Genomic DNA, 25001 nt, shown 5'->3' with positions numbered 1-25001 from the left:
AAATCGAACGTACACCATGCAGTCTAAACGGTAGGTGATCGGAGTTTGCGCAGGATCACCGTTCATGGGATATGCCACCTGAGCCGAGGTTCGCTGTTGGTGTCCGTCGTACTTAAATTTAGTTGAGTATCGGTACCGCTTCAAGCTGCGCCACGCGACGCCGTTCGATCGAAACGAGCCCGCGGTTTCCGCCTATTCCCCGCAGCTATTCTTCTGGTTCACTTTCTCTCTCACACACGCATACAGCCACTCGTTTTATCCCTACGACTATAGTTAACGGCGTGCAATTAACGCCATCATGCGAAGAGAGAAATAGGACCCCATCGCGAGCCGGAGAGCAAACCGTTCGGATATCGATCATCTGCAGAGGAAAAGGAAATAGCAATTAGTGGTAAATGTCCCAGCGCCTGCAACGCTAAAGGATATTTATTATCCCATTTCAACCATGCCCCAAAACGTTCGCCAGGCGCAGTGAAAAGTTCATAGATCATGTTGCTGCAAGTGGATCGCCATCTCGTGTAACCGTGCAGCCCAGTGCGACGGGAGCTTAGTTTATTTTTGCCCCCGTTATGACTGGTTCGTTTGCCGTGAAGAAAAATCTCGCGGTGCGATTGTGCGAGTCGACGTAAGCGCGTGAAAAGCGTGTTGAAAGTTTGGAAAATTCAAGTGCAAGAGATACGTTTTTCCTAGGCCCGATCCCGGCCTGGAGGGTTGCAATGCGTGTCCGTGATTCTGCGACCCGTCACACTATTGTTTCATTAATATTGAGCTGCGTCGTGTGACGACTAGTGAGAGTGAGAGAAAAGCTGGAGCTATATTTATAGAGGTGATAAAAAAACGTTCCAAAAATTAATCATATCCGATTAGCGAGGCTGCATGATCGAGCGCCTGAACCGTGGCGTAGGGTTTTCCCAAAGATCGTGCAAAGTGAGCATTTTTCCGTTCGAAAACTCGAGTGGTGCGGCAGGATGAAGTTTTCATGCGCAAGTTTTTCCGCCGTGTGTGCGCCGTTTCGTACCAACACCAGCATGCGTGCTGGCTCGTCGACACGCGTATGAGCGCAGTTCGGTACGATGGTCGCTTGGCGAAGATAATCGGGTGAAGTAAATTATGTGAATGGATGAAACGGGCAGGGATGATCGAGCGTACCCAGGAGCGAGAAAGAGAGAACGTCAGCGGAAGTTATTTTTAAATCATAGCATACCATCATCCATGCAAAAGGAGCAGAAACGTCGCCGAGACAGCAGCATCGTTTGCCTGCTCTAGTATTAAAGCGTTACGCAATCCGCCAGAGGAGCGTCGTGGCCTCGCCGAGTGAACTCACACCGGGGTGGTGCTTCTTCATAAAACAATCGTGCGGGATCCTGTGTCGCGGAAAGCGGACACTGCGCCTGCCACTTCGCATTAGCTGAGGGCGCATTTCGCCTGATTCGGCGAAAAACTGCCAGATCGCAAACCCCTCCGAGTGCTTCAGCTGGGAAGGGGAAGATCGTCCATAATGAAGACGAGGGCTCCACTCCGTTTGCCAGCTGTCGGCGAGCGTGAACTGAAACCTGTTCGTGTACCAGTTATAGTTTCCCAGGCGCAGTGTGTGCGTGCTGGAAAGGAAGCAACAGATACTCAACATCTGCGGTTTGTGGTCAATGTCAGCTGCACAAGCCTCAAAATTTATTGCTTGCGATCTCTTGGCACGTGGACTTTTTTATGACAACCATTTCTGCAGTACCATCCCTGCAGTACCATTCCTGCACGAACATATGGCGTGGTTTTCATTTTACCACTCATATCTGCATTAGTCACTCGTTTGACCTCCAAGGGAAATAATTGAAAACCCTTTGTTAACATTCGATCGCACATTGTGATTGCACACACATTGCTTGGTCGTATCGATTGAGGATGTTATTTTTTGCTATTTAATTACCCCAAGCACTCACCAGATCGTTTGTTTACCCGAATAAATTACTTGATGCGGTTATCTTTTTTTTTATTGGCTAACAATAAATAACTACGCATCTTTTAATGGGGAAATCAAATTGTTTATAATAATAAGTCATAAGACCCATACTTTCCTTTTGCACATCTGATACATTATTGATTTTTATGAAATTTGTTTTTCCTGAATTATATTGATTTGAAAAAAAAATTAAAAACTAACAAATGTTATAATATCTCATTTACAATAATTGAAAACTGATCAACCTCACTCGAACATGCACTCAATGGCGTGCGAAAAGGAGAATGGTATCAAATTTACGGCATGGTACCTCTTTAAATGTACGTCACGATAAAATGCAATGGCCATTTGCCAAGCCGACACAAAGCCGGCAAACGTGAGATGAGGAAATTTTTTGCCACCGATTGTTTTTGCCATAGCACGTACAATCGAGCGGTTGGGGAACCGCTACCGAAATGGTAAGCCTTTTTTTCTATTTTTACCTTTTTGTCAGTTGACGTTTATGGGTAAAAAAAAACGTTGCGTTGACAGCATCATCGTCACGTGCGGGATGAAAGAAACGATCTTCACTCTCGGTGAACCTTGCTGACAGGATCATGACGTACAAGATGGAAGAATGCGTGAAAAAGTTGATAGTGGCGCATGTTAGCTAGTTTAAGACATCGATGGAGGCGCATGGTCGCTCTTTAGAAACTTCGATGGAGGCGCATGGTAGTTCGTTACAAACATCGATGGAGGCGCATGGTACCCTCTTTAGCAACATGTTACGATCTTGGAAGGAGGAATACGTATGGACTTTCATTAGGAACATCGATAGAGCGCTGAAGTGTGACAATCCGCTGGAAATATCGATGGAGGCGCCTGGTTGCCTATTAAGAACATCGATGGAGGCGCATGGTAGCTATTTTTTACAATCAATGAAAACAATTGAGAGTTATCAATGTACACGTTTTTTCTACAGAGAAATGTTTTAAACTTTTAAAATAATCAGAGAAAAGTAGAGAAAAACTGAAATGTTCATTATGATCAAGCATTCAGATCATTTAATGTGAGACACAGAAACAGACACTTACATTTTTGTGACTGTCTCGTCTATGTTAGGCATCTATGCGAGACAGTAAAACATTTCCCACCCCACCATATGATCAAGCAGCACGAATGACTCCCGATGGCAGGTCATAGCTTGAGCGGCATTCGTAGCATAGATGATATAAATAGTGTAGAATTTAGTGCACAAGGTCCCGCCAAACACGTGGGTGTGGCGTCGATGCCTATTTATAACCCCCGCTAACGATATGTTTGTAATCAAACGTACGCCACGTTGTGGCTTCGACCGTGCAACATATGTCGAATGCACGCTGAGCGTTGCCAAATTACAGCGTTTTCCCATTCTATCGTCTTTGTTTGTCCACAGTCCAGCGCGTTACGTTGAATGAAGCGCCATGTCGCACCTATTCCCAAGTGCCAAAGGCGATCAGCTATGTCCACTCGGCTTCCATCCGCAAGTGCGCTGGCCCACGCGCTGTAAACGCTGCTTTCGAGACTACAAAGAGCACGGAAACAAACGCAATGGCGACGATATAGCCGCTTCGACACCGGTTCTACCGGGCTCAACCCAGTCACGGTAAGTTATCTCGCGAGCGGCCAAGGAATCGTCTTTAGGAAGGAAATAATCATGTGATCTACTCGTGAAAAACAGCAACCGTGATAGTGGCAGCAGCAGCACCCTAGACAGACCTGTGCGAAGCTGGACATCAACACAAAACCTGCTCAGTCCCAGTAGCAACAATAGCAGCAATGGCGGCAGTATCCAGAACTTCCAGCAGCGTCCGGCTTCGTGGGCCTCGACGCCGGATCTGGATAACATTCTGCAGACGGTTAAGGCGGATTTCACCGTCAATCTGCCACTTCCTCGACGACGACATACGACAACATTCGACAATGTGAGTTCTCGATCATCTTACGTCAGAGAAAACTCTACTTGACTCTCGTCTTATTCTTCACAACCGCTTTCAGTTGGACGAACCCGACTCGACGACGGTAACCATCAAAAGGCCTCCACTGCCACCGATCCTGAAGGTGGACAGCATCAAGAAGGACGAAAAGGTGGATCTGCTGAAGCGCGAGGACAGTGTCGGGGACATTGTGATTGAGAAGAGCGACTCGTTGGCCGAGCGTGTGCGCAAGCTGAACCTGATGAAGCGCCAAGGAAGCACCGAAAGAGAAACGAGCAAAGAACGAACCGTTCCGCCAAAGCAGGAGAAGTAAGTCCGAGGAAGCGACCCGTGTGGAGTCAACTGACTGTCTCACCGCGTGTTTTTCGTATATTTTCAGAGATGAATCTCCTGTCGTGACGGCGAAGGTGGTCCTGAAACCTTCCAAACCGGAAGCGGAGACGGTGGAGAAAATCGAACGACGAAGACGTAGGCCCATTCCAGACACACCCGATTCCAGTGTCACCAGTTCCTCCTCAACTGCAACCATTACCTCGAAGGTACCCTCAACCACCGCCAAGCCAGCGGTGTCATTCGTCACTCCACCACAACCTAGTTCCACAGCAACCGGTGCCGTGAGCTCCCACAAGCTATCAAAAGAACCCACTCTAGCTCCGGTTAGTGAATCGGCAGGTGGTACCACGAAAACCGTCGTACGTCGACGTCGCACCGAAGAAACGCCAGCTTCCAGTGCTCCCACAACATCCGCTACTCCAGCACCGAAACCCACACTAACCCAGTCGGGTCCTTCGATAGCGTTTTTCCAACCCAAGGGAGGTCGTCCAGGTGTCGAACCGCAGGTACCGAGCTCCAGTAGCGACGATGTCAAGTTCCTCATATCGATCAAAGACAAGAAGACGAAACGAGATGACGATCTACACTCGACCACGACCGAAACGACCGAAACGACGGAGGCAACCATTACGGACCACATCGACAACCGCGAGCTGCAGGAGGAGATCGAGAGCCTCAAACGTGAACTGGACACGGTAAAGGCACGTGCTGAGCGGGCTGAACGGGACAAGAGCGATATCCTGTTGCGGCGACTTGCTTCGATCGATACCGTTTCGAATAAAACGGCCGCTTCGGAGGCGCTCAAGCTCCAGCAGAAGGTGAACGAGCAGAAGCAACTGATCGACGATCTGCAGGACGAGAAAAAGTTCCTCGCGACGAAGTTGCGCGAGATATCGGCGGATATGAACGCACGTGGCAGCCGTAGTGGAGAGGAGGAACTGCGGCTGCGTGCCGAACAGGCGGAATCGCTGTGCGAGGAGCTGATGGACGAGAACGAGGACATGAAGCGGGAGATCGAGGAGATGCATGACAACTTCCGCGAGGATCAGGCGGATGAGTACGCGTCGCTGAAGAAGGAGCTTGATCAGACCACCAAGAACTGCCGCATACTGTCGTTTAAGCTGAAAAAGTCCGACCGGCGCATCGAGGAGCTCGAATCAGACAAAGCGCTCCTGGGTGCGGGTGGTGACCTTGCGACGAAGGTCAAGCAGCTTGAGGACGAACTGAAGGTTGCGAACGAGGTGGCACGTCGACTGCAGACGGAACTGGAGAGTGCGGGTTCAACGACGGTCAAGAAAACGCCATCCTTGGGCAATATCGGCAAGTCGACGTCGGCGGATAGCAAAATCTCGCGAGCCTCACTAACACGTGGTGGCTCTCAGGAGGATCCGGTGCAGCTGCAGCGTGATCTGCAGGATTCGCTGGAACGGGAAGCGGATCTGCGGGAACAGTTGCGTTTCGCGCAGGAGGAAGCAGAAAACTCGCACCGTAAGTTGTCACGCGTGGAAGATGAGAACGACTCGTTGGCGATGCAGCTCAAGAAAATGGCGTCGAAGGCGAAAAGTAAGCGCTCAAAGTGTTCGGTTAGACATTTTATTTTGTGTGACTTTTTTTTTTAAATCCAATGTATCTTTTCTCTCCCAAAATTGGCAGCGTCGAAGAGCATCTTTACCAGAGCACGAAAACCGAGTCCCGCGCCTACGTCACGAGGTGGTTCAGATTCCGGACCGGTAGAAAAGGAGGAAGGCGTCTCGGACGAGGAAGATCCAGCCTACCTTCGGTTGCAGCTTGAGTTGAATGAACAGGAAATGGCCGTGCTACAAAACAAGATGGAGCATCTGGAGCAGGAGAACAAACAGAGCCGCGATCAGATCAAGGCCCTGCAGGACAATTTGGCGACCAAAACGAAGGAGCTTGGCCGGAGAGTGCCCACGGCGGCACAGGACGGCAAACCGGGCGTGAAGGATCCGCTGGAGGAGAAGAAGATCACCGTAATGGAGGACGAGATCAGCGAGCTGCGCAAGAAGTTGATCGAAAAGGATCGCGAATGCGAACGGCTCCAGGCGGAGACGTCACTTACAAAGCTGAAGGGTGGAAAATCGCTGGCTAAGTCAAAGTACACCATCGCAGACACTGGTTTCGACGTATGAATGGCGTACTAACGCTATTTTTTTCTTCTTCGATAGATCTTTTGATACCCTCACCGAACAGCAAGCGCTCAACCTGAAGCGACAGTTGCAGGTGGTCGAACAGGAAGCGACAGTGCTGCGAGCGAAAACTCAAAGCCTTGAGCAGGAGAATGAAAAGTGTCTGGCGGAGATCAAGAAGCTTCAGGCTGGTCCCAAACCATCGGCAACGTCTGCAGCGGACACGAAGAAGCTCACGGACACGGTCGATCAGTTGGAGAAGGAAAAGAAGGACCTTGAGGCACGGTTGCGACGTATTGTGCAGGAATCGACGGGTCAGTTGCCGGTGCGAACCGCAAAGAACCCTACCGATATGCACACGAAGCTGCAGTTGAAAGTAAGAAGTTTTCAGCGAGGTGATGTTTGGATAAAACTGACCACTCGTTTGGGGTTTGACTTTGCAGAAAATGATCGAAGAATGTGAAGCCGAAATCGGTGATTTGAGAGCGCTGGTTGGCAAATCGGGAGCCATGAACCTCACTGCCTTGGAAAAGGACAAGAAACAGCTGGAATCGGAGCTGAGCGAAGCGAGACAACAGCGCGATAAGCTTTCGACGGAACTGAGTAACTATCCGGCTACTTCTGGTTCTCAAAAGTCAGCGAGTTTTAATTCAATGTATCCTTTAGGCACACTGAAAAAAGAAACATTAGAGCAGCAATCGTCAAAGTTGAGCGAGGCGCAGCGAACCGTGGAAAAGCTGGAAGATGAAAACAAGAAGCAGAATGAAAAGATTAAAACACTAGAAGATAAAATCAGCAGGATCAATACCACCGTAAGTGCAGGCGAAATGAATTTGGGATAAAAAAAACGGCAATTCTAATACACACCTTCTCATTGAACGGCTCAGATGAAGTCTACCGAATCGAGCAAAAACTTCCTTGAGATTCAGCTGAAAAGCGAGAAAGAGAAGCTCACCACCGCCGAGCGGGATCTGGAAAAGCTGCGCAAGGAGAAAACCAAACTCGACAACCGAATCGGTGATCTAGAGAAAGAGCTGCAGTTGTCGAAGAAAAACGCGGAGCTCATAAAGGAAAGTCTGGAGCGGGAGATGTCGGCGTTGAAGAGTAAGTCCGGTGCGGATGAAAGCGAATCGTCGAAGATCTTGCAAGATGTTAAGAAACAAAACGAAGGTATGTAGTCCTGAAAAGCAAATTTGCCAAATTACCTCTTTACACTATGAATTTTCGTTCTCGCTTTATCGCAGATCTTACGTCCGAGATTCACCTGCAAAGCCGCAAGTTCGAGGAACTGCTGCAGAAGCACGAAACCATGGAGGAAGAGCAGCTAGTGCTGCAGGCTCAGCTGGCGTCGGAGCGTGAAAAGACACAGGAAACGGATGGTTTGCGGAACAAACTAATCCAAGCGGAAGCGATCGAGTCACGGCTGGTGAAGGAAAACACCAATCTGAGCCGCCGGTTGGTAGAAGCGCAGAAAAAGTTGACGACAGCCGAGACGAACAACGACAACCGGTACGCAGGTATTGAGTTGGAGCGGAATCGTTTGAAAACGGCCCTCGAGGACAAGCAGCAGGACTACGAGAAGCTGACGAAGGAGAAGGACATGAATGTGTATCAAGTGAACCAGCTGAAAAAAGACGTACGTGCGAATGATCGACTGAACGGCTGAGCTGCGATGTTAACTTGCGTTCTTGCGTTTCAGAATGAGGACTTGCGAGGAAAACTGGACGACTACGAGCGGATCAATAAAGCCCAGCGTACGCTCAGTGAACATAACGCCCACCTGGAGCAAGAGCTGAAGAACATGTTCATGAAGTAAGTGCGATTAGGTTGGTACGTCCTTTGACAAGGGTATTCACACGTTCACGCACTTTCGCAGACTGGAAGCGGCGGAGATGAACGTAAAGTCTGAGGTCGCAGCCACTCGATTGAGGTACGAACAGCAGGTGACAAACCTGCACAACGAGCTGACGGCGATGCAGAGGCAGTGCGAACGGTTCAAGCGTGATCGCGACACTTTCAAGCAGTTGGTCGAGGCGGCTCAGAAGCAGATCGGTGACATGAAGGCTAACCGACGTAGTCTCGCCTCCGTCACTAGCAGCAGTGGAGACGACGATGATAAGACGAAGATCGTGGGTCTAGAGCAGCAGATCGGTTGCCTCGAGGATGAGCTGAGTGAGGCGCGTCTAGAGGTGAGCAAAGTCCGCACGGAACTGGTGTCGGAACGCAGCGCTTCCGACATCAAGATCTCGGAGATGCAGTCGAAGATCAACGAGCTGGAGGAGGAGAAGATCATGGGCAGCGGGAAGTCGAAGGTGCCCGGTACCAAGACCCGGCTCGAGTTGTCCTGGCAGAAGGAGCGTGAGGAACTTCAGCGGTTGGTGCAGGAAACGTCCACCTTGGCGAGGGATCTGCGCCAGACGTTGTTCGAGGTGGAACGCGAGCGTGACAAGGACAAGCTCGAATCGAAGCGCAAAGTGGATCAAATCAAAAAGACAACCGAGGAGGAGATCGAAGAAGGCCGCCGGAAAGTGACGGAATTGCAGAGTGACCTGCTGGAGTTGCGGGATGCTCATGCGAAGTTGCGTACGGCCAACGAGAAGCTGCGTCGAGATCGCGATCGATACGAGCGAGAACGGCTCGATGCAACCCGGAAGCGGCTTGAGGCTGAGGGTGACCGACGGATAGGTATGCTGCTGCAAACGGTGGATGAGCTGGTGAAACTTGCACCGGAACTGCAGCGAACTGCACCGAAGGATACTCACACGACAAGCACTGGAAAGGTAAGTTCCCGGATGATCCTCCATGATCTCGCAAACGTCAAGGATCTCTCTTCGGTGCTTCACAGACCATCACAGCTAATGCACCCATTCCAACGCCGCCAATGCGCCACAAGAGCCCGTCACCAGGACCCGCAGGCACATCGCAGCCACAGCAGTCGATTTCTACAGTATTAGCTAGGCTGGCCGAAGCTTCCGAGGATCTGAGACGCTACCAGCGCATGTGCGATGAGGAAAAAGACAGAGAGCGTGCACGTCGCGGAGGAATGCGCCGGTAAGTATTAGAACATGCGAGAACCCCCATCGAGACGCTTCTAACGGCCGGATCCTTGTACTCCTTCTCAGAGCTGCATCGCAGGAGAACGATGCGGTACACGAGAACTCACCGGGACGACCGGTGGCGAGGCTGAACCGCAACGGTGGAAGTCTGTACCGGAAGAGCCTTTCGTTGGATCAATCGATGCAAGCTGAACAGCAGGGGGTAAAATGGCCGCTTGAGCTACAGTTTTCCGCGGTTTTTTTTAAACGTATGCTTTTTTTTGTTCTGTTGTAGCTCATCTGGAAGGAAGGTGACGATAGCATGTCGTCGTTGCAATCGATCGACTCCGATTATGGCATGATGCGTCGCGATTCTAGCCTGGATTCGCGCCTATCAACCGGTTCAACGCAGAGTGACATGCCGCGTATGAGGAAGAAGAAACGTGGCATTATGGGTAAACTGCGTAGCTTGAGCCTAACCCGCAGCAAGGGAACTGAGAGCGATTATTCGGTGAGTATGGATTGGCTCATCGCACGATGCTGATGATCCATTTTGAGCTACGCATTTGTTTTTCCCGGCAGCACCAAGGATCGGACTCTGACCTCAGCCTGGCGGGAGACATTCGTTCCAGCAAAACTAATCTGAAAGGAAAGCTGTCAGGTATGTTCCGGCGTGCCGGTTCGTCTTCACGTACGAACAGCGCCGAGGCTATAGACCGGGAAATTCAACGCCCAGTTGCGATCCAGACGCTTGGCAATGGGCCCACGACCTCAGCCGCTGTGCCACAGAGGCCCGTTTCTGCAAGCACACCGCATTTAGCTAGAGTATGTTTAGTGGTTCGTTAACGCGTTGCGAACTTTTGAATATTGTATTTTTTTTTTAATGTACATCGCTTTGTTTGCAGGCTGGAAAACCACCTACACCATCGATGGTGTCGACGCAACGGAAACGGCTCAGTGCTAACCTGCCACCTACGGGACAGTCGTCGGGTGGGGGCTAGAAACGTGTAGCTGTTGTCGGAGCAAGGACCAATCCACCGTGGAAAGGTGGAAATGCAATACTTCTATGACTTCGATTGTTTTAAAGGCAGCGAAGTCGATCTCTCATGCTCTCCACAGTCAACCACAACCAGAATCGTATATGTTTAGAGGGAAGTAAAGTGCACTTTTTTTTAATTGTTCATCGTGATAATGTTGATAGTGAATGAAACAATCGAGATCATTTGTTAAATAAATATGTTCCATTCATTGTTTAAATTGTTTTGTTTGAATATGGTACATGTTGTGGAATAGGGGATATTATATTCATCGTATTTTAATAATTTTACAGCCTTTTTACTACAAATTATTATCAGTTAGCATTAACAGGGTTTTCCGTTCTGCAAGAGCAGAGAACAGACAGTAGTTTATTGATCCGTGTAGAAGTGGAGCATTTATTTGCACATTATAAACGCGTTGAAAGAAAAGAGAGAGATAGTGAAAAGGAAACCCATCAAAACACCACTGTTTATCATATGACTGTCAAAATAAGGCAGCTTAAAGCGCACAGAAAATTAAAAAAATAGATCCTGTGTAAATACGTAGACTAGAGTGTACATAACAGCACGAAAAGCAGCTTGCAAGAACAAAGCAAAAAGGACATATGGCTTAAGGCCATCAGTGAAAACATAGGTAAACGGTGAAGTTTTTCGACTGCAAGTGTGATCAACGAGGGAGCCGCTTGGGAAACAGGATTCGCTAACCATACGATTTTCCTCAAGGCCCAAGGAAATAAAAAAAGAAGCAAAGAGGGGGAAGGCCAGGACCACCCCCGAATCGGGGATTTTCCCCATCGTAGTTGCGTGAGAGTAGTGCGACGTTTCTACTATTCACTCACTGGTGATTGCAGGCAGCAGGTGCTTCCTCGCGGAACAAAGCGGCGGTGCCCTCGGGACAGCAATCTAAGACTGCACGGTGCAAACGAGGAAAATGAATAAGCAACGGGTGAAAACACAGTATCGGTCCCGATATCGGTTTCTTCCGGTCGTTGTACTGATAGTCTTAGCCCAATGGTGCCTACTAGATGCAGCCGTTACAGCCGAATCGACCGATATCGAGCTCGATGCCAAGGCGAACAAAATCCACCAGATCGATTCGCTCAATCTGTTGCTTTACACCTTCCTGTTAACGCTCACCGTGCTAACGATATGGTTATTCAAGCATCGACGAGTTTCCTGGCTGCACGAAACCGGGCTAGCCGTTATATATGGTAAGTAGAAAATTATGTACATTCCTCAAAGTGATTTGAATTACTTAAGCTACATGCACGGCATTCGGACTCCGTCCCACGATGACCGGATTTTTCGGACATTTTTACGTAGTTTGTAATCTATTGTACGAGTTCGGTGCAACCGTTCCCATATGGTACGGTCATACGGATCAATTTACATTGATAGGACGGCGTGGAGAGCTCGTTGCTCGCATGACTAATGTGTTTTGCGCAATGCCAGTTCGTATGAACGTGTGATTTGACGGTTTCACATCGTGTACCCTATGTACTATCTATATTTACTTTTTCCCTTCGCATGAAGTGGTGCAAAACCAGCTGCATAAAAATACGGCCTAGAAACTTTAACACATTCAAACGCTGCAACACTCTCGTCGATTCAGAACTGTATATGTAGAAGGAAATGCATTAATTTGTTTGATAACAAAGTAGCCCGGTCCGCATTCTGTCTCTCCCACCATAGGACTCATCGTAGGAGCCATCATTCGCTATGCGGGCACCACAACGCCTATCATACACGTTTCCGTGGAAGCAGAACCAGATGCAAAGTTTAACCAGAGTCTCCCGCCGGATACGTTATGGCTTAAGTTTCCGGGAAACCTTCCGCATGGTTCTGACCAGCCGGTGAAGGCAAACAAAACATACACGTACAGCTTTCGCGGAGAGCTGGGAAATGTGGAAGAAAATGAGATTGATCTAAAGGCGACCTTCGATCCGGAGGTGTTTTTCAACATAATTCTACCGCCAATTATATTCCATGCTGGCTACAGCCTAAAACGGGTAAGTGTTTTCTGTTGTCACATATTCGGTTGAGCAAGTTCGCAAATAATGCATACACGTCTTCATTTTAGAAATATTTTTTCCGCAACCTTGGAGCTATTTTGATGTTTGCCATCATCGGTACGACGCTGTCTGCGTTTTTAATTGGCGCACTGATGTATGGATTCGTTCAGCTAATGCCAAAGTTGAAATCGAGCTTCACTTTCCTGGACACGCTATACTTTGGAGCGCTCATTTCACCCACGGATCCGTTAACGATATTGGCGATCTTCAGCGACATGCACGTGGACGTCAATCTGTATGCTCTTGTTTTTGGCGAAAGTGTACTAAATGATGCCGTTGCCATCGTTCTTAGCGGGTATGTAAAGGAATTTTCTCTAATAAATAAGCATTAATTTCCATTTTCATTTTTTTATGGATTTTCAGGGCAATTCAAAACTATGGTGAACATTATTCGAGCAATGGAGAATTTGAAGGTCACGCATTTCTTCGATCGCTGGGAGATTTCTTCAGCGTATTTGCGTTCTCACTCCTGATCGGTGCCTCTATGGGCTGTGTCACAGCCATGATGACAAAGTTCACACGGATACGGGACTTTCCGCTGCTAGAATCAGCACTGTTTGTGCTGATGTCCTACAGCACGTTTTTAATTGCTGAAGCGGCCGAGTTAACAGGTACGTACCTCGTCAAGAGTTTTCGTCGTAGAAGAAGGCCGTAACTACTCTCTTTTTCTATGAAATGCTTTCAGGCGTTGTGGCGGTGCTTTTTTGTGGCATATGTCAGGCTCATTACACATACAACAATCTATCTGATGATTCGCGGACACGAACGAAACAGATTTTTGAGCTGCTAAATTTCCTTGCTGAGAATTTCATCTTCTCGTACATCGGTGTATCTATGTTCACTTTCCCAAAGCATCATTTCGACCCATTGTTCATTTTTACGGGTTTCGTAAGTTGGAAAAAAATTACATAATTTATATTATTTTATAATAATAATATTGATCTTGCTTTCTAGATGTGCGCGGCTATCGGACGAGCTGTAAATATTTATCCCTTGTCAGCTCTACTAAACATCGCTAGAAAACCAAAAATTTCGTGGAACTTTCAGCATATGCTGTTCTTTGCTGGTAAGTTTGCACTTCAAAAATAGTTGTGGTAACCAATTAGTAACACGCTAACTTCACCATAGGTTTGCGAGGTGCCATGTCGTTTGCCCTAGCGATTCGGAATACAGTCTCTGACGCTCGACAGGCAATGTTGACGACTACTTCTTTGATAGTCATCACTACAGTCATCATCCAGGGTGGTGCGGCTAATTTTTTGCTCAACTGGCTAAATATCCCGTAAGCGTTTATTTTTGAGTGAAAAATTTGATAATATTGGTGTTAATTATTAATAACTTTACTTTTTCGTTTACATTTTAGTGTCGGAGTGGATGATGAAACAGAAGTTCTGCCCTACCAAGGAGTGCGGAGTGTAAGTTTTTCTGCTTTATTCGTTTGATCTCTTTGTTGGATTTTTGATGCACGTTAGCGTTGCACTTAGGTAACGGAAGTCATTAAACATTCCAACAATGGGATGTGTTTTACTCCTAATTTCTACTTTGTCCTTACTTGCGTTCGTACATGTTTTGCAATCCTTACCAAAAATATACTAATCAAATGCATCACTATCGCTCTCGGCAACTCAGGAAATGGTGTTTCATAGGATGTAATTGTTTTAACTATTTCTAAATTGATCCATTTCGTTACAAAACCGTTCGTCTACCAAACTGTACTTGCGACAATCGATAAACCCGTCGTTTTCTACCTACGGCTCAAAGGTGTACAATTCAATGGAGAATACCACCGGGGTACGTTGAGTGAGGGAAATGTAACCATGTGGCATGTTGGTTGTATTGTGTTAGACCATTTTAGTGAAATTTGCGTGGTGTCTGAATGCATGCATTTCCTTCCGTCAGTGTGTTGATTCCATGTATGTGTATGCTTCATTATCGTTCGATCAATTCCATCCATTCGTTAGCTAATCGTTTTAGAAACATGACATCAATTTCGTGGTGGATAGACAGAGCCGTGTCTAGTTTCCATGGTTTCATATTTTTCTTCTGGTTGCCATTGGGCGCTTATCGATTACGCATTACCTAGCCAGACGTATGATTCCTTAGCTAGTGGCATGCTATCACTCACGTTACCGTAATAACAGTTATACCAACATCGTAGCAGAAAAGTAGTTTACTTTTTTCATGCATCATAATGCATTTGAAATCGAACAAATGTGTCATTTCGCAACCTAACTTACGACAACATTTTTATTATTGCTTATCTCGAATTCGCCACAAAATCAATTGATTGCTTTAATTTTTAAAGTCGATCGACGTTGGTTTAAATCTCAGTCAACTACAAGTGAATAGACGAGCAAGCTCTCTGGTAAGAGGCAATGATAATTACAGTTTAGCTTTAAGATAATTAACTAAGGTTGTATCTAGTGCGGTGATGTGTTTTATGTTAATTGGTCTTATGTTTTAGCCGGTGAATATGATAGATATTGGCATTTTAGTTTCATGTTTATTGTTTTTTTTTTCTCAAAATTATATAGTAAAAATAGGATGTTGCAGGACTTAAAAGTCATGTTCCATATGCACTACCTCTCGTTTCCTTTCGGTTAAACAATATTATGGCATTTTCATAAGTTGCTTCCGTTCACCAACAAAAATTCCTAACCCTGCAACTATGTACGTTTTTTGCTTTCGATATGCATTCATTAGTTACTGTTTCAAACATTTACGAAAATTATACGCAAATTAATGTGATGGTTTTTTTCGTACTATGCTCAAAGGATCTGGAAAATCCGGACAGTGAAGGAGCCACCACCCCTGGTGGAACTCGAAGGGGTCACGAGAAGGCTGTTCTAGCAAGATTGTGGGGCAATTTCGATTCAAGGTTAGTATTATTGAAACGTGTTTTTAAAACAGATCAAATTTGAATTCTTCTCTTGTTTTCTTAGATATATGAAACCTTTGTTGACACATTCGCGGCCGACATTACTGGAAACTCTACCAGTTTGTTTGAGTCCTTTGGCCCGTTTACTAACTACGACCGAGCAACTAACACGGGTGAGTATCTTACATTAACTTTTTAATTGCACTCTAGCATATTCAACTTGATTTTATTCTTGTCGAAGTTTTATAAGGCAAATCTTCTTGTTTATGTATTATTTTATAGTTTAATAATGTTTCATATTCATATCTACTTGACATTTGTTTATTATCGTAGGATGGTCCGACACGTCGAGCGGACTCCGATTCCGATCTGTGCATTGATGACGACGACCGAGCGTCACGTGGCGGTCCCGGTGATGGCAGCGTTCGCAGGAATTCTATCAACCGTGTAAGTATCCGCCTTGTTTCGGATGATCGCAGCACGATATTTGCAAGCTATAAAAATCGCGACTAATGCCAACGGAATGTATAATATGGCGATAACTGAGCTTGCCAAAAAATGGACACTCGTAGGGAACAATGAACAATTGTATACATGGTGTTCGATATAAGGTGATCTCTTGGTTGCATGTGAAAGGGTATGCATGAGAATACTACTCTACTAACTCGTATATGCATTCATAGCATAAGATCTAAGGGAAAGGATAAGTGTATTGAATTGTTGCGTGCCTCGCTTTTCGTTGCCGTAAGCGTGTGTATATGGATTTGTTAGTGGAAATAAGAAATTTATTAAACGGTGGTGTTTATCTTCAATCTAGTCAACGGTAGTTTCTAGACCAAGCGAATGTTATGAACCGGTTTAGGTGCTCGGGCTTGAAAAAAAAAACTAACATAACAGTAACGAACCGTTCCGAAGCGCGAAATCTGATGTGTCCCATAAGTAAAGACTGGACGTTTAAAATATGGATGATAGTAGCCATTGCAAGATTGGCTTAGCATTGTTTTGTAACAGAATCGATTTTTTTATCTACTCCTGCTATCCAGTCCAGTATAGTAGTCCTGTAGATAATAACACAGTCTTGCGACGAAAACGTTGATTTATTTAGACATAACTTAGCATCATAATTATCGTGAAAAGATAGATAACAATTGTGTTTGTTTGATGAAACTACTAATTTAAAACTGTTATTCGGACGATGATCCTATAATATGTATCCCTATTTTTTGCATGCATGCTCTCCTTCGTTTTCGCTCCTTCAAATCTTGTCGAACTACAATTCGCGTATGACGCCCATTGTTCGCCGCACGGGTATATTGCGCCCCCTGGTACTTGCAAACACTGTTTTCTCCTTCTGCAAACCCCTGAAACTACTACCGACAACACTACTACCGATCTCTTCTACTGCTACTTCTACTTCCACCACTCGTCTGGCGTTTCACACACGATACGATACTATACATTATACTGCAGCAACAACCATATTCCTGTGCCGCACACGAAGCAAACAATGCAATTGTTACGTTGAACAGTTTGGGATCTAATTTTATGTAAAAACGATTATGATCAGGTTGTGTAAAACATCGTAAATTTGTGTCCGGTACGTCCATGTACAAAGGGAGTGCTTTGTTTGATTCTTGTTACTTTTTGCATGTTATCAATTTTGTTCTGGTATTTTGGTTTCAATATCATTTCCTGCAATAGCTGAGCTGAACTTTGTATATCCCGTTTTAGTTACTTTTTTCCTTTTTATTATTTTTTTACTATCTTTGATCCGTATATCAATTGCAGCAAAAACGTACAGTATGAGTTGATTGGTCCCTCGATTTCCTACAAATTTGTGGAACAGAAGTACAAGCAAATTATACGAGAAAGAAAGGAAAGTGTGCCCTACCAAATTCGCAGCATTACCACGCGTTTTGCCATATGTTATATTGGTATTATTTAGTTTGTATTTTAAGTTAATAATATTCTTTGTTATTAGGTATTCTATTATTTTTTATCGTACAGCTGATGCTGTTGGGTTGATGGGATAAGTTTTCGTTGCTTAACAGCGTCAAAGGTGATTTAATTGTTTCAATTATTTGATAGTTAATTTGTTTTTATATGAGTAACTGATTCATCAGAATGAACAAAAAAGTACAGGACAAAAATGTTCTTTCTTCGCATCTTGTGCGTAAACCATTGTCAAGATAGGATCTGGTTTCTCGTTCAAGCTGAAGGAACCTTGTGAAAAGGCTACTGATCATAGTGACTGTAGACGAGTGTGATCGTGTTTCAAATTTAAGCTAATACCTTCAAATATTCAACTCTTTTGCATCATGTTATAGAATGGATAAGTCTCATTGATCCATAATTCTTGTTTGAACGGTTCATTTTTACAAACATAAAAATTATTTTAGATGGCTCTCTGATTACTCCACTGGCGATGTAGTATCCAGATTCTTCATATTTTATACTTTCCTTTTATTCATTGTTATTGCTTTTGTTGTTACAATATGTTTATTCGATGAACGTGACTTGGTCGATGTTCATTAAAAAACATGCGATTTATAGCTGCACAGCGATATAGGCAGTAGGTAGTATCGAAAGGAAGAAATAGCATACAAACCAAACCCTGTGATTTATCATCATTCGAAGGTGCAGTAAATGAACATCCGCAGTGTGTCTGTATCGATTGATTGGTACATCGATTGAATATTCATGTTCGGTGTACTTATACGGTGAAATAAAATGAGCAGGTTTTATATGTTTGCATTCTACAAGCTGCATACTAATGTGTTACGAAAAAGCTAATGGCTAAATATGGATAAACCTCTTTTTAAACGCTCCGCAAAGACGATAAGTCCGCAAAAGTACAGATCGATGGATTTGGTAGATATACAATACAACAATTAAACACGCGTTGTTTTCATTCGATTATGTTCCTTCAGAATTCATCGCCAACGAGCGATAGTCTGGTAGGGCTCTTACCCTTCCGGTAGATAAGTTAGATCGATTAGCGGCGGAGCACGTGAGCATGTAGTTTCGTAAGCTTTCCGTTTCAGAATTTCGGTCACCATGCGCGCGTGTAAGACACAATTTATTGCATCAATTTTGGGACCGTTTAGGTGCTGAAGACAGAATAAATATAAAGGGTGCTAGTAAAATGAATAAGTACATTAGTCAGTCATCCGTTTGACTTGGAGCAGATTATTTGATTATGTTTCATGAAAACGAAAAGCAAAAGTGCGTAAAATACAATGATATTATACCAATGGTATTGTGCTTGTATTATATTTCTTGCCTCGGGTTTTCATATTCTCTCTTTCTCTTTCTCTTTTTCTCTCTTCCTCGGTCTTTCTGTCGGTCTTTCGTGTGATGTTTTTCACTTGCCATGCCGTTGAACGGTCCACTTGCACTGCATGGGTTTTACGCTACGTTCCAAATCCGAAATATCCCCACAACGTGGCGTGTGGGTGCTGGGCTGACGCACCAAAATGCGACCAATAGTTAGAAATAATGGATGACGACGAGCAGGGCGCATTTCGTGTTGCATCTACGGCCACTTTTGCCCAACGGATCATGCATCAGGGAAGAAGAGCTAGTGGGAAAATTTTCCACTTTTAACTAGCCAACAGTAAAATGTTGAAAACAATTGTCTAAAATCGTCGTTACGCTACAATCGTTTTTTACTTTTCGTGACTGTGATATTTTACTAAATGTTTCTCGTCTTAGTTTTTGTTCCACGTGTTTGGTGTTGGAGATAAAAGTTAGCATATTTTCGTTTCTTACTTTTCTGCTATTCAGCACTGTTATATGGATGATAAAAAATATTATAATAAAGGACGAATGCTTGAATTTGCTCTGCACAGGCTGTGGTGTTTTATTTCATCCTGCAATCATTCAGTTTAGTGTCTAATATATTTAATCGGATTTGTGTCATACAATAGATATGATATTATAAGTTTTAGAAATATAATGAAAGTTGTAAGATCCTATAAGTTACATCGCTACCAACGTGTAATTTAAATTGGTCAACGGCAGCAGGTTGTATGCATGGTTTTACTATCACTTGGGAAACGAACGATAGATGGCGCTTGCAGTACTGAATCGTGTGGTTAAAACTAACCTATGGCTTGGCAACCAAACTTTCAAAACGTCGTAGCAGTCGTGAAAACACGGAGGAAAACTTCTCGAAAAAAGTGTTTTGGTAAGCAATTACTGCGTTTTTCATAGCTTCTTTCAGTTTCCGCATCGTTATTGCTTAGTGAAAATCATCCTCAACCAGTGCGTTACGGATAAATGTAATGAATTAAGCTTAGAAATGTTCGCTAAAGTTTCCTTGTTTTTCGCTCTTGTGTATTTTTAGAGCCCTGTCTAGATATCGACTTACTTTACCAACACACATCTAACCACAATGCCCACCATCAGACTGCAGTCGTCGGACGGAGAAATTTTTGATACCGACGTCCAGATCGCAAAATGTTCTGGCACCATCAAGACGATGCTGGAGGATCTCGGCATGGACGAAGGAGACGAAGAAGTGGTTCCGCTGCCGAACGTTAACTCGGCCATCTTACGAAAGGTGCTGCAGTGGGCGACCTTCCACAAAGACGATCCGATCCCGGTGGAGGACGACGATAGCAAGGAGAAGCGCACGGACGACATCAGCTCTTGGGACGCCGATTTCCTGAAAGTAGACCAGGGAACGCTCTTCGAGTTGATCCTGGCGGCTAATTACTTGGACATCAAGGGCCTACTGGATGTGACTTGCAAGACGGTCGCCAACATGATCAAGGGCAAAACCCCGGAAGAGATTCGCAAGACGTTCAACATCAAGAACGACTTCACTCCCGCTGAGGAGGAACAAGTCCGCAAGGAGAACGAGTGGTGCGAGGAAAAGTAGTTGGCTACATTTTTTTATTTTTAGTACTGGCTGAACCTACATCCGCTTACACTTATATGTCGATATCGATTTACTTTATAAGGGACTCGTTATCCCATACAGTGCGATACATTTCTGCTCTGAGTAATAAACAGGTTTCTTTAACAACATAGCAAAAAATCTATCATATGCAGTGACGTGTAAAATGGGCTTATCGATAATGGAACAAAGGATTTGTGCGATGAGCGTCATACCTGGGTGCTGATACGAAAATGCTCAGCAAGAGTTTTCTTAGATGTGTGGAAAAATGGCAAAGCTGTCGCGATATCATCTCTATTATGCGGTGATTCAGACTCACATGACATCGATGGGCTGTTTAAATTGTAATGGCCCCAATTTATATTGAGAAGTCCGCCTAAGGGTAGGGGAAACATAATGCTAACCAGCGGTATTTGGTAACGAAGGGGTTAGGTGTTTTCCTTACTAAGTTCAGCCCGCTAAACCGATGTTGTTTGCTATGGTAAAATAGCATACATGTTTCTTTCGAACGAGCACACAAAATAACATCCAAAGATATGGAAAAAGATTCATGTTTATTCTTAACCACGAGATGAAAAGTATGCTGCCCTTTTATGGGGTTTTGCGATCTGCCATCTAGCGATCTCTGGTGTAAAGTGTTTGCTGGCAGTGGAGTTTTTTGATACTACATCCCGTAACATTTTTTCTATAAACTGTCATTTAATTCGTTTACATGTACTTGCATAAGTAAACAGTTTCTATTATAACAAAGTTAAAAAATCGCACATAATCTTTAACGTACCGGTGCCTTATCACAGTTCTTGGTTCCTTTGAGTTGTTCATTTTGTTGGGTAGAAGACGTGGCTGCCTGGTTCGCGCAGCCGGCATTGGTCATCATCAATCGCGCTGCTGCGACTCGTTGCCCTTCGTAAGAATCGTTGTCATTTCCACCTCTGGCTTATCCGACGATTTCTTGCCTCGGAAATGATTCTCGATATCCTGGAGCGTGCGGCCCTTCGTTTCCGGCAGGAAGAAGTACACGAAGGCGATGCCAAGCATCGAGATACACCCGAACAGTATGAAAACGTTCGAGTTGCCGATCGTTTCAACCATCGAAGGGTACACCTTCAGGATAATGAACGACATGGTGTAGCCAAAGAAGATGGTCAACCCGGAGGCGAATCCTCGAATCTTCGTCGGGTACACCTCAGCGTTCATTGAGAAGGGAAGCGTCAGGAAGCCGAGTGTGGCTGTGAAAATGAACGCCACCAGCAGCACCGTGGGTATCCAGGACAGCGAGGTACCCTTCACGGGGTGGATGGCACAAACGGCTAGCCCAAACATACAGCAGGCCATACCGAACCCGGAGAACAGGGCCGGTGGACGACGACCAAACTTGTCCGAGATGAACGACATCAACACCGTCGTTACGACACGTGTCAACCCCACGAAAACCGCGCTCAAAAACGGATCGATCGCTACGCCGGCCTCAATCGAGAAGCTGGCCGCATACACGATGATCACGAAGATGCCAGTGAACTGCTGGAAGAAGAAGAACGTGCACATAATGGTGAGCGGTTTGTACACTTCCGGTTTCTTCAGCTGATCCAGCTTGGACTTTTTCGTCTGCCCGGATGATCGGAAACGGGCAATGTTCTCTTCCAGCGCCTCTAGTTCGGCCCGGATCTCGGGATTGTCGTCTTCCTTTATGGCGCGGATCACCTTTAGACATCGTTCCGCCTTCTCGAGGCGCTTTTTGCTCACGAGCCAGCTAGGCGACTCGGGCAGGGGTATCACCGTCAGCAAGGACACGACAGTGAACACCCCACAGATCATGCACACAAATCGCCAATCGTTCTGCCAGACCGAGAATGAGATATGAGATGAGTGAGCAGCTTCTTCTCAAACCTTTGAAAGCTCCGGCAGTCCCGATAACGGGCGCGGATGGCCATCAGCCCTTGCGATAAGCATTCGACGTACCTTGAAGACGTAGCCGAGTGTGTAGATACTGAGCATACCGATGGCGGTGCAGAACGCTGTCAGCAGCGTTAGGCGCCCTCGAAGATTTGGATGGGCAACCTCCGCCGCGTACACCGATGCTGGAGTACTAGATAAGCCTATCGCGATGCCTGATCGAGGACCAAAGAGGGGGGAAAAAAGAAAATCGAAACATGTCACCGATGAAGGCCTCCGTGAGCTCGAGTGCTGGCCGTCGTCCCGTTTTACGTACAAATGGAACGCGATAAAAAGGGCCGCAAAACAACACAACGTACCGATTATTATACGCGCCACGATTAGCTGGATAAATAGCGTCGTGCTGTCGGTGCGGCTCGCAAACGACATAATTGCCCAGGACACGATCGATATGACGTTGATAAAGTAGAGCGTCTTCTTGCGGCCGACCTTATCCAGCAGATAACCGGAAAGGAGTCCTCCAAACGGGCACATGATGGATGTGATGGACGCTGAAGGCAATGGAATAGAATACGTTAACAAGAGAAACAATGTCCTTTATGCAACTCGCTTCGTACCGAACCAGGATGCGTTGGATTCCGTGAGCACCACTGAGGTAGTCGAGTTTGTAAGCTCAATCATGGCGATGGACGGAAAACCGATTCCCATGCCAGAGGAGATGATGGTGATGTTGGCCACAACAGCAGTCACTATCTGGGTGATAGCCGCCCGGCGCGTTAACTGCGTCAAAAGCGCATGGTTAGGGCTTTTGGACGGCGACGGTTTCTTGTTCAGGGCGGCCTCCACCTCGGCCGAATCCTTTGCGCTCATTTTGTGCTACCTGTGGATTTAGGAAACTGATTAATCGACACGTTAAAGCAGGCCAGTCACGTTGTCAAGAAGAAAGCTGACGAAAAACAGCGATTGCTGTGGGGACTAAGAGACGACACAAAAAAAAACACACAGCCGTACAATCTCGTTCTATAACCTTTTTTCGCTTATTCAAAAACAATGTGCAGTCTTATTTTGGTGTTCGAAACCATCGTTATTCGCTGCGAGAAGACATCACCGATCCGGGTGGAACTGGTGTTATGCGAAATATTTTTAATGAACCAATCATTCCGGTTTGGCGCGGTCATTGGCCGGTAGGAGCGGATTGGAAACCTCGTGCCCCTCGTGGTGGAGTTTGACGAACGAAACGAAATAGGGCCTGGGTGGTGCAGATGGCCGACGTTTTTTTTTGCGCAGGGTCGCTGCTGAGAGATCCGCGAGAAGACATTTGACGGTTAAAAGATGTTATTTTTGGGTTGTTTTATTTATACTGCGGAAAGGCGATAAAAGCACGCGATTGTAAATTTCAATCCTTTTTTATGAGCACGTCCCTCCCCAATTACCTGTGGAGCGAACTGATAGGATTTGGATTCCGAACAGAGAACGAAAGAAGCGTGTACAACCGCGTTTAAAAAAAAACCGCGACAAAACGATAGCACATGTTCGCTTTGGCGATCGCTCCATCGCGCGTTCGGAAGATTAGGGCACCTTGGGCACAAATCCCCTCCAGTACCGTGGGTAATCAGGCGTACAAACCACGAGCGGCTGATGCCCGGCACCTTGGCACGGGAATCGCGCGGTCTTCTTTTTCGGCACGCAGTTTTTCCAGTTCAAACCGGTATCCGGTGAGTCCGGCGCCGTAACCGCTGCCTACATGGTTACTCAACGAGAACCCCTTTTTTGCGTTGTTGTCTTTGAACAATAATTGACCCGAATGAAAGCGGGCGCCGTACGGTTTCCTTTTTTTTTGCAAACCATGAAAACGGGGGGGTTAATTCAACGTCTAGCGCCAATTCACGTCCTCTGTAGGTCTACTCGGTTGTGCATTGTACGCAAACTTACCTACCCCTATACGCTACGGCAACTCACAGCCCTGTCTCAACCCCCTTTTTAGGGGCTGCTCCAAAACGACGCACACAAAACACACACTGAATCCGCCTTGGGCTGCTAATTTCAGCAGACAGTTTAGCACTTCAACGGCAAGTGGTGTGTCACGATAACGTACGTCTGTTTACGGCACCAAAATGGGATCCTTCCTTCGTCCTGCTTATCGGGCGATACGCTCGCGAGTGAATGTTGTCGCGAGGGAAAAGATGATCAGCTGTGGCGCGTCCAGCCACGGATTGATTCCACGCGGCGCAACTGTCTGGCTGTCGGTTTGATTTCTCGTTCCACACCACTACCAGCCAGAGCAGCCGCTGCCGGAGCATAAATGTTTACCAATAAATGCTTCCCGGACCCGTTCTGGTGTGGTTGTGACCTGGCACACGAATGTATGCTTCAGAGGATGTGCGCGTTTTTTTTGGTATGTTGTTCGGTGTGTTATTTTATGCCTTCCCTTTTTCGCGAAGGCATGTTCGCGACCGACACGAAGCATGCGCATAAAACGATGCGAGTGCAACATATGCCGTGGAACCACGTTTGACAGCAGGTTTGAATTTACCCGCACTGTAACGTACCGTAAATTTTGACGTCCATTTTGCGGCGGTTTTGGTATTTTGAATCTCGATGAGTAGAACCATAAAATGCGTATTTGTGTCCCTTCCATTTGCTAAGGCGTGTTTTCAACACCGAAAGATTTACCGAAGCAGGTGTGGGGTGTGTGTAAATGGACACTACAAAGCGGATGATTTACAGCCAACTCATGCAAAAACATCCCACTTCGTTCGAAGGCGCCGTAGAAGCGCACGAAAGTCTTTCCGCA

At 45.9% G+C, this 25001-nt stretch overlaps 4 protein-coding genes across 6 annotated transcripts; 3 read left to right on the top strand and 1 right to left on the bottom strand.

The window, feature by feature from the left end:
• Positions 1-271: 271 nt before the first annotated feature.
• Positions 272-10636, top strand: LOC128727409 (myosin-2 heavy chain). The gene is made up of 18 exons (XM_053821320.1): positions 272-391; positions 3369-3578; positions 3654-3897; positions 3971-4218; positions 4289-5805; positions 5896-6358; positions 6429-6765; positions 6833-7013; positions 7071-7201; positions 7277-7559; positions 7634-8025; positions 8089-8201; positions 8266-9169; positions 9235-9440; positions 9512-9647; positions 9720-9935; positions 10007-10249; positions 10330-10636. The coding sequence occupies exons 2-18, from the start codon at positions 3397-3399 to the stop codon at positions 10423-10425; spliced, it is 5892 nt and encodes a 1963-aa protein (XP_053677295.1). The 5' UTR covers positions 272-391; positions 3369-3396; the 3' UTR covers positions 10426-10636.
• Positions 10637-10987: 351 nt separating this feature from the next.
• On the top strand, positions 10988-19017 carry LOC128723428 (sodium/hydrogen exchanger 6). The gene is made up of 14 exons (XM_053817168.1): positions 10988-11672; positions 12154-12470; positions 12542-12828; positions 12897-13144; positions 13219-13421; positions 13488-13599; positions 13662-13815; positions 13897-13948; positions 14295-14324; positions 14839-14898; positions 15308-15411; positions 15476-15584; positions 15745-15858; positions 18901-19017. Exons 1-14 carry the CDS (start codon positions 11393-11395, stop codon positions 19015-19017), a joined length of 2187 nt encoding a protein of 728 aa, XP_053673143.1. The 5' UTR covers positions 10988-11392.
• On the top strand, positions 17191-20459 carry LOC128726831 (S-phase kinase-associated protein 1-like). Of its 3 annotated transcripts, none has more exons than XM_053820664.1 (2): positions 17191-17213; positions 19795-20459. In XM_053820664.1, exon 2 carries the CDS (start codon positions 19808-19810, stop codon positions 20294-20296), a length of 489 nt encoding a protein of 162 aa, XP_053676639.1. In that variant the 5' UTR covers positions 17191-17213; positions 19795-19807; the 3' UTR covers positions 20297-20459. The 3 variants fall into 3 exon arrangements, with proteins under 3 accessions (XP_053676639.1, XP_053676637.1, XP_053676638.1); XM_053820662.1 differs by lacking the exon at positions 17191-17213 and adding an exon at positions 19544-19600 and having other exon boundaries at positions 19760-20459; XM_053820663.1 differs by lacking the exon at positions 17191-17213 and adding an exon at positions 19616-19677 and having other exon boundaries at positions 19760-20459.
• Positions 20460-20891: 432 nt separating this feature from the next.
• LOC128722585 (facilitated trehalose transporter Tret1-2 homolog) lies at positions 20892-23077 on the bottom strand. The gene is made up of 4 exons (XM_053816258.1): positions 22825-23077; positions 22567-22758; positions 22274-22422; positions 20892-22150 (listed from the first exon to the last, which is right to left on the bottom strand). The coding sequence occupies exons 1-4, from the start codon at positions 23075-23077 to the stop codon at positions 21191-21193; spliced, it is 1554 nt and encodes a 517-aa protein (XP_053672233.1). The 3' UTR covers positions 20892-21190.
• Between the last annotated feature and the right edge of the window lie 1924 nt (positions 23078-25001).

This window comes from Anopheles nili, chromosome 3, assembly GCF_943737925.1.
Source record: "Anopheles nili chromosome 3, idAnoNiliSN_F5_01, whole genome shotgun sequence".
Taxonomy (NCBI): Eukaryota; Metazoa; Arthropoda; class Insecta; order Diptera; family Culicidae; genus Anopheles; species Anopheles nili.
The sequence above is the reverse complement of the archived record's forward strand: the minus strand, read 5'-3'. Positions and strand labels throughout refer to the sequence as shown.